Raw genomic sequence first — 8986 nt, 5'->3', positions numbered from 1 at the left:
ATATATATATATATATATATATATATATATATATATATATATATATATATATATATATATATATATATATATATATATATATATATATATATATATATATATATATATATATATATATATATATATATATATATATATATAGATTTGTTCGATCATAGAAGTTTGTTCTCTGTGATACTTAATCTAATTCGTCGCAAAAAGTTAGTTTTCCATTTGTTTACTCTGGTCGATGGCGACATAATATAGTAGAGGTGTCGCGATTTGTTATTATTTGTTTGTTACAGTGAGTTTTATAGAAACAAAAAAATCAAATTCAAATGTAATGTTTTACGAGTACAGTGTTGATGAAAAAAGAGACACGCTGGTAGAAAATGAGAACACCTGTATTATACCAATCTTGTTTCGATAGAAATATTTTTTAACTACAATTAGGGATACCATCTAAATGGCGTTTGTCATAAAATAACACAACAGGTTCGAGTTAGTTAGACTCCTGGACTACCCTGGCTGAGGACTAACGCACTCTTACGGCCAATTTCTTCACTTGGATGAAAACCGGTTTTCGGTTAATTGGCAACCAACAGCCCGAAAACTGGTTTTCAGTGAAAACCGGTTTTCATCCAGTGAAGAAATTGGCCATTAGTGTTTTCGAATGGAAGGTGTTGCGAACAATCAAGGGTAGGGTGCAGCGGGTGCAGATGGAAGACGAAATGTGAAGACGATGTGTGAATGACTAATTGCAACGGCTGCTTGGAAAACCATCCATCATACTTGGTACGGCTTTAGACTAAGGGCAATTTCATTTTGACAGTGCACTACATCGGTGTAATTGGTGCTATCATTTTTGGGACGGCTTTAGACTAACAGTATTTTCGTTTTTAATACTCATTCAAACTTGGGTGTAATCAGTCTGTCTCATTTTTTTGCATTACACAATGTAAAAACGAAAATGCTACAAGTGTGAAACTATCTACATTAATGTAACACTGGCTATACTGGCTCAAAATGTGGACTTAATAAGTATATCTTGACAGCTGTTGCACCTTCAATAAAAAACAAAAACGCTTTGGCATAAGTAGAAATGTATGATTGCGACTGCTACGAAATGACATGATGATTTCCCCGAGAGAAATGAGACGTGTGGTGAAGAAAATATTCCCACATAGCGCTTTCTTATTTTTTTAAATTTTCGGTAAGTATCTCCAAACTGTCATACACAGAAACATACACAGACATTTGCATTATTGAATTCAACATGTACCATAAAGCATTAACATTAACATTTTATTTCGTTTGTTGAGAACTTAAATAAATTACACTTTTAATCCACTGATAGTACTCACTAACTCGTGTGTATATAGCAGGTCCTCGTTTATCACACGTATGTCCTTTGTTGAAAATGCCAACGACATACGTTACTGGTTTCATATCTTCGCCATAGTAAAGGTTGGAATACAACCCGCTTCCCGGGTTTTGACACAAAGTTTCCTGCTCGACGGAATTACATTCTGAGCGGGATTTGTATTGAACGCATAGTTCTGACGGGATGAGTTGTGAATCGTGCAACCGACGGCAATCACTGTAGTACATCGGGGTAGTAGCCGCCACTGAAAAGATTCGTTCATCGCTATGAAAACTTACAGCCTCCAAATTAGTTGGCATTTTGGACTTTTCACGCCACAAACAGGCCGGCACGCTAAATGATTGGATCAACGCTGGGTATTTAAGCATGACTACGGCTAAATTGAAGTGGCTTGTTTTGGGGTGGAATTTTGGATGAAGGAATATTGCCTGAATGTTATTTTTCTGTCCAACAGTTTCTTCCTCGTCTCCCATGCCGAGCCAAACGGATGAATGAGGAATATCAACACTAAAAGGATAAGAACCTTAATTGTGCTATATATACCGTAAAAACCGAGTTAACTTACTCCAGAACGCACTGTGCGGATGTGAGCAAATATCGAGTTGATATAAGTGTTGCAGTGCAGTTAATTGAATTGTGAATATCAATAATTGCAACTTGAGAATGAAGTTGGTGCTCTTCAGGTGTTCGTCTGAACTCATCGTAGAGTAATTCGCAGTTTTCAATTTCTTGTATGATATCACGAAATAATGTTTCCGTATCTGGTCCCACTTGCATATCTTCTGTTGCACAGCACGTCAACGCTTCATCTCCCTCAAAGCCACACGTACTTATTGAATTGTTCTTCCACAGAGCTTTGAAGTTCTTTTGTATTTGAGGACACTCGTTTGTTGGCAGGCACACCCCGCCAATGCCATCGTTCTTGAAGCATTTCTCTCCTAAACCAACGTCGGTGAAATTGTACTCAATCTGATTATATTTGGTGACCTCTCTGATCCATGGTAGGTAATGTGAAATCGGTACGATTTTTTTGTCCTCGTCGCAACCAAAGCTCGCTATCATTGCATGCATTCTGTATTTCCCTAGCTCTCTGATTTGCAAAATTCCGGAAGATGATTTCTGAGAAAAGAAAGAAACCAGCTATGAAAGTACAAAACCACAAATGCCTTTGAGATACCCTTTGACACCACTGCTGTAGTGCTGATTTGAGACAATCATTTTTTGCAGTGCCCGAGCAGATGGTCGTGTTCTGCTCCAATCTTTGGACTGTTTGATCTTTAAAAAAATATTAGTACTTTTTAATGCATTTCAATAGTTTACATTTGTGTCGATCAACTCGCACCAAACTCAATTTCCTGAACCTTAGTGTACAAGTCCAACGATTCGGAATCCCATAAGCAACTGGCTGCCACATTTTTGTTAAAACTGCAATAACAAAAATGACGTTGATGAATTTATTGAATATTTTAATATATACCTTAGAGAGGAATTTAGCTTAATAATCGCTAAGTTGTTTAGAGATGGCCCTTGATCTGGCGAGAGTTTATAATCTGGATGAAGATAAATGGAATCTATCGCGATGTCTTCAGCGATTTTGGCGTCTAGTTTCAAGTTCTCGTGTTTGGTTGGAACACAACTTGCTGTCGTTAAAACGAACTGTTCACTGATTATGGTCCCAAGACAAATAGCTGACGAACCGTTATCAGTGTTAACCGATGGTTCTATGACTATCACGTGAGCGAAGTCGGCGCAGGATTCTCGGAAGTAGGTGAAGGGACATACTGAAAATGGACAAAATAAGTACAACATTGAAATATTTACAAACATCAATAATAGTTCTTCAATAATATACAGCAAAGATGTATGGTTCGTTTCTTGTTAAACCTTTGAGGGATCATAAAATCTAAGATTTTTTAATTAATTACCAAATAAATACACACAATAGGTGATTTTGTAATAGGGTGTCCCAAAAATCCAATATTAAAAAAGTCATCGGGCTCACTTTTTAAATGAAAGATTTAGGGTATAAGGAACAGTGTTCCTTATACCCTAAAACGCTGACGCGACGACTATTGATTTGCTTGCTAAAACGCTGACGCGACGACTATTGATTTTTTGAAAAAATGAGCCGATTTTGCGAAAAATATCAAATTTATGCCTGTTGAAGTGCTCCTGAATTGTCTTTTTTTTAGATTTTTTTGAAGATCGAAGTGGAGAAGCCATTTTTCATAATTTTCCATCTATTTTTCGATAAACAAAATGTGAACTAATCACACTCAAATTGCTTTGTTTAGTAGAACAGTATTATTTTTTATGAATAGCGTAAAATGTTAAAAAGGTAATTCAACAAAAACTTAAATAGTTCATAACCCATTGGCCGTAGCTATAAACTTTTTTCAACAAAATTTCGACTCTTTATTCCGCTCAACTATTTGAAGTACCTATACTTTAAAAATATCAAGAAGGCTGGCAATTCTGTCCAGAATCTTGAGACAGTAACAGCAACGCCACTTGCGGGTAAAGGTGGTACTTCCTATAGTGATGCACACACACATCCATGCAATAAAGGTGCTGTAACCTCTGTCGCTTCTTGTTTGTATGGGAGATGAAAAGAGATATCAGTCTTCTTAATATGTAGTCTTCACTATAATGTAAGAAATGCATGATTTTAATACGAAATGAGAACAAAAAAGTGTGTGTGAAAATCTGAGTAAGTGAAACACAGTGGAATGTATCGTTAAAAGATTTTCCCAAAGCAGAAAAGAGTAGTTCAAGTAAAATATTTGCGTCAAATCTAACGGCGAGTAACATATTTCTAGAGCTTTTATTAAAAACGACATATCTACAATGAGTGACTCTCTTTGTTTACTTTCTCTTTCGATTTTTACGGCGTCACTATAACACTTTTCACTTATTTTACAGTACAGCTCGAAAGACGGTGGTTTTGACTAGCATATTATGCAAACAGTTGAGGAATAAATGTTAAAGCGACCGAATTATTAACAGAAGAGAAAGTAAACAATGAGAGTCACTCATTGTAGATGTCTTTTTGAAAAAAAAAAAACGCTCAAGATTTAGCATATTAAATGGATTTTAATGGTCTTCTAAGATTCCATATAGTTAAAGAAATAAATACTCAATTTTGACTAAAGATGAATCAATGCAATTGATGGGACAGTACTGAATCTTGTTAACATATTGAAAATGTTCCACGCCGTATTGCGTCGCTGGCATCAAATTTATCGATTTATCGGCCGCCGCCTGCCAATAATTTACCAAAGCCGTCAATCTCGTTATTTATATATCGGTGCGCACCTCTACTTTGGCCCTCCTTATGCCCGATGTTCTTCACTTCCTCGTATAACTCATTTTTCGTTTCTATCATGAATGAGCTCACACGGTAGAAAGAAGAAATGTAAGCAATGTATCCAACTCGTCCATGGTTTGATTTCCAACGACAGAGAAGCTGGTATTTTTGTTCAAATATTGTTTCAACAAAAAATGGAAGTACTTAAAAGTGATTTCCACGACTCATTGTAAATTACTGGTCATTGTTACTTGTGTTACCTTGATGTGAATTTCACCTAATGACCATATGCATTCTATTTGAAAATCACGTGTATCGTACAAATGAAATCGGTTTTGTCATGAAGCAATTGTTTATTTGGTGCATACATGATGTCAATTTGTCTAGTTTTTAATATATAAACCAGTTTTCTGTCATACGATATCATACTATCCTGAATTGGAATGATCTTTGAACTAATGCATCAATAAATCTCTTTTACGGCGCATGCCAGTAGTAATGATTTTTAAGCACATATCGTAATTCAACTGTGTCAGAAAAAATAGTACATTTCGCAAGCTCAAGTATTTTGGCAAATGAATATCGAAAAATAAACAATTGGTCAAACACTTAAGTGTGCATATTTCTTCAAAATGTGATAGAATAGGACGTTCAGGCCGAGTCTCATCAGAGTCTTAGAACTTCATTTCTCTGGTTTATAAAACACAAATACACCGAAGACTCTCATACCAATCGATGTGAACATAAATTTTAACTATTTGGTTTGAAATGTACAGTATATTTCTCGCAATATGTGCAATTATAATTAAGGTTTGTGGTTAGATTTAATTCAACTTTAATGAAGCTTATTTGATTTGCATACTTACTATCCAGTCCTTTCTGTTCATAGGACAGATAAGAATTTCTGTAATCCAACAGTATTCCGGCTTGATTTTCGGATAGTGCTGCGAATTGCATGGATCAGTAAATACGAAAAACCGGATATTATAATGATCTAAACTCACCGGGAATAACCACACTTAAGATGAAAACAAATTTTACCAAATGATACATGACTGGTTTATCCAACTACCGCTTAACAATTTCGATAGAACCGGACCCGACAACGTCTCGAACTTGACTGCTAGTACTTATGCGCTTCTTGAGAGCACCAGGAAAAGGTGTGAAATGAGTGCTCGGCGGGCTTGTTGACTCTGGACGGTAGCACCAGTAAACAACAAGAAAAAAAAACAACGTAAAAATCCCCAATGTAGTAAATGGTAGTTGATGATGAATTGAATGAGTTCGGTGTGTTGATTTTAAAAGCATGCAAATCAAAAGCATGAAAATCAAAATGTGGTGCTATATTTATTCGCCCAGTTTAAATTATTCGATACGCAAAGTTGGTTAATTGCCTTGCTGGACGTTTATTCAAAAGTAATTCTACCACATGTACAATTGTTTGAGTTTGGTTTTCGTGTAGAAGCTATTGAAAATAGTTTGTAATACCCCAAGCGAATCTAATCCACTATGAGAGTGAAATCAATATACAATGATTTCTAGATATTGCCAAAACCTTTTTTTTAAATTCCTGTTTGCTATACTAAAAGCATCAATATTTAATCTCGAAAATCACATTGTCTGATATCTAAATCAAATCGTTTGGTTTTAGTCATCAAAATCACAAGTTATGATCATAAGCAAAGATGGTGAGATATAAGATACAGGGTAACCCGGGGCTATCAAGACAGTGGGGGTAATGCAGACCCCCTCGATTTCTCAAAAAAATGCAAAGCTTTCTAACTGTCATGCATATTTGTGAAAACGCCATTCTAAAACATTAATTTTGAAAGCTAAATCTCATTCTTCAGTTTTTTTAGAAAGAAGATACGTGTTTCATTTTTTGCTATACTCAAAAAAAAATTCAGCATTGTTTTGGGAATGCTCGCTTTGTAATTTTTTGTGAACAAATTGGTGGTAGTAGCACATCTCAATCCGATGCTATTTACATGGGTCTATCTGTGCAGCCTTCGAAAAAATCAACCATCATATCGCAATAGCGCAATACCTCGATGGAAGGCAGCTCGAAATCAGCCTTACAGACTGTCTATCTGCATCGTTTCTTGTTACATCCGGAATCCCGGTAGAAAGCCATCTCAGCCCAGTAATATTCCTCTTCTTTAATGACGTTAATATCCAATTATAAGGACCTCGCCTTTCTTTCGTCGACGACGTGAACATTTTTCGATAAATGCGGGATAAAACCTTTGCCCTTTGAGTTTCTTCATAGTGATTTATCTTTGAGTTTCTTCATAGTGATTTGCACAGCATTTGTATCTTTCATTTGAACTTAAAGTTGAGAAAATAGATTGAGAAAGGGGGGGAGGGGTGGTTAAAGGTTTCAGCGTGAAAAAAATACTACCTTTGCGATTTTTTAAGAACTTTGCGTGAAGCAAATTAATCAAAACTTATGTACATTATACACACTTAATTTGAATGACTAGGTACAGTGAAATTTTACTGGGGTTTTGAACAGCAAACCGGTCGGTAATCAATTCAGTAAAACAATTCGGTTACCGAACTCTCCGCAATCCGTTCTATCCAAACGTAAAAAAATGCTGCTCAGTTAGTAGTTTCCTCCAGAAAATGGCGACTTGACAGACGATTTCCTGTACCTGTTTTGTAAGTTTGTGACTAGGTTCGGTAATGTTGGTACAATTGTGCCGAACAATCAGTCAGTATTTTACTGGATAATGTTTATGTACCGAAAAAACAGAAGTGCTGATGAATTCAGCGAAAAATATTGCGGGTTTCAGCAAATTTTTTGAAAAATTACTGAAAATCGCTAAAAAATGAAAACTTTACTGCAATTTTTTAAACAACTTGCTTACAGCTTCGTAAAAATATCACTTTACTGTGCAAGTCGTCGAAAGAAATTACTGAATAACTTTTGGCTGGCTTAGTGTGTAGTGTATTATTTCAACAACATGCTGTAATTTTTCTATGCAAAAATATCGACAAACGACTCGGTGACGAAGCTTTCTGTACAACATCTCTGGCCAAAAAAAACATGATTTGCGGTGTTACCTGCCATTCAAAAATTACTTAACTGATTTATTTCAAACTTTGCATGCACGTTGAGTTTTACTCATAAAAAGGCGGAATTTTTAAATATTCAAAATCCTTAACACCCCCCCCCCCCCACTTTATGTGTCTAAATCAATTATCTGAACTGTTTGCCCACTTCACAAAAGTTTTGAGGGATAAACTGAAGGTAAACTTTAAACCGTGGGCGCAAAAATATAGCTTCATCGATTGAGCTCAAAATTTGCAGAGTTGTTTTGGGACCTAAATCGGACCCAGTAAGTTACTCAGGCGGTGGTCAGCTATTTTCGTCCGCGTCCCTTATCACCTATTCTTATAAAGTTATTCATCAGCAGTGCTATCATTGAAAATGAACCACCTTGGTTATGCAACTATCTTTTTCGATCTTTTTTTAATACAAATAATTGAGCAGTATTCATTTCGTTATATTCTGAAATGCACATATTTTGACGCATGCACTTTTAAATGTTCTTTGTTTTGATGGCATTGTAAGGGAACACATATCCGCCGGTTAATCCCAATCGAGCTGACATTTCTTTAGACTGAGCAAACTAATTTATTTGTTTGTTTAGTGTTTATTTGACCAACTAGGAAATGAATCTATTGGGTCTTTAATGCGCGTGGGAAATACGCATGGGCTTGCCTGAGTGAATGATGACTTTTGAATTATGTATGAGGGTTGAAAATTGACAATTCGCTAGAACAATTCAAAACTAATTACCAATTTGCGGCGATCATTTCAGCACGAGGAACCAATGTTTTATTATCATATTTAATGGTTTACTTTTAGTCCATTAAATGGTCAGTCAATTATACTGAGCTAAGAATAAGTACGTACTATTTTGAGACGGGATGTCTTTGATTCATGCATTATATTAATATCGTTTAGGAACGCAGCATCGATATTTTTTCTGTTTCGCGATCTCAATATGCTTGTGATAATACCTATAAAGGACCATTTATAAATTCTGCATACTATTAGGGGGAAGAGCTATGCAGGATTGTACAATGTATATAGAAAATTCCATAGAACATGGGCACTTTTGCGTGCAGCGGCAGTATTGTGCTCCTAAACAAAAGGGATAATGAGAGCGGTAATATGAGAGAAAGTTAGATAGTATTGGGAAATCCTAGCGTGACATAATTTATGAATGGTCCACAATACCACTTTCAAACTCATTGTTTATGGTCCATTTTATATTGTTTTCAATGAAACAAACTCTCGATAAACG

The 8986-nt window shown here is 35.6% G+C and overlaps 1 protein-coding gene across 1 annotated transcript; it reads right to left on the bottom strand.

Moving 5' to 3' along the window:
• Positions 1 to 1263: 1263 nt before the first annotated feature.
• Positions 1264 to 5813, bottom strand: LOC131677820 (venom prothrombin activator porpharin-D-like). Its single transcript, XM_058957882.1, has 7 exons — positions 5675 to 5813; positions 5537 to 5614; positions 2841 to 3144; positions 2706 to 2788; positions 2541 to 2638; positions 1929 to 2482; positions 1264 to 1870 (listed from the first exon to the last, which is right to left on the bottom strand). The coding sequence occupies exons 1-7, from the start codon at positions 5721 to 5723 to the stop codon at positions 1285 to 1287; spliced, it is 1752 nt and encodes a 583-aa protein (XP_058813865.1). The 5' UTR covers positions 5724 to 5813; the 3' UTR covers positions 1264 to 1284.
• Positions 5814 to 8986: the final 3173 nt, after the last annotated feature.

The sequence above is a fragment of the Topomyia yanbarensis genome, chromosome 1 (assembly GCF_030247195.1).
Source record: "Topomyia yanbarensis strain Yona2022 chromosome 1, ASM3024719v1, whole genome shotgun sequence".
Classification (NCBI taxonomy): domain Eukaryota; kingdom Metazoa; phylum Arthropoda; class Insecta; order Diptera; family Culicidae; genus Topomyia; species Topomyia yanbarensis.
The sequence above is the reverse complement of the archived record's forward strand: the minus strand, read 5'-3'. Positions and strand labels throughout refer to the sequence as shown.

What these genes read in the sequence shown, in the direction of transcription:
- LOC131677820 (XM_058957882.1), bottom strand. Translation starts at nt 5,723, where the DNA reads ATGTATCATTTGGTAAAATTTGTTTTCATCTTAAGTGTGGTTATTCCC. An exon ending in TGAACAGAAAGGACTGGATA is followed by an intron (nt 3,145 to 5,536) that starts GTAAGTATGCAA and finishes GTCCATTTTCAG; the next exon opens with TATGTCCCTTCACCTACTTC. An exon ending in TACAGCAGTGGTGTCAAAGG is followed by an intron (nt 2,483 to 2,540) that starts GTATCTCAAAGG and finishes TTCTTTTCTCAG; the next exon opens with AAATCATCTTCCGGAATTTT.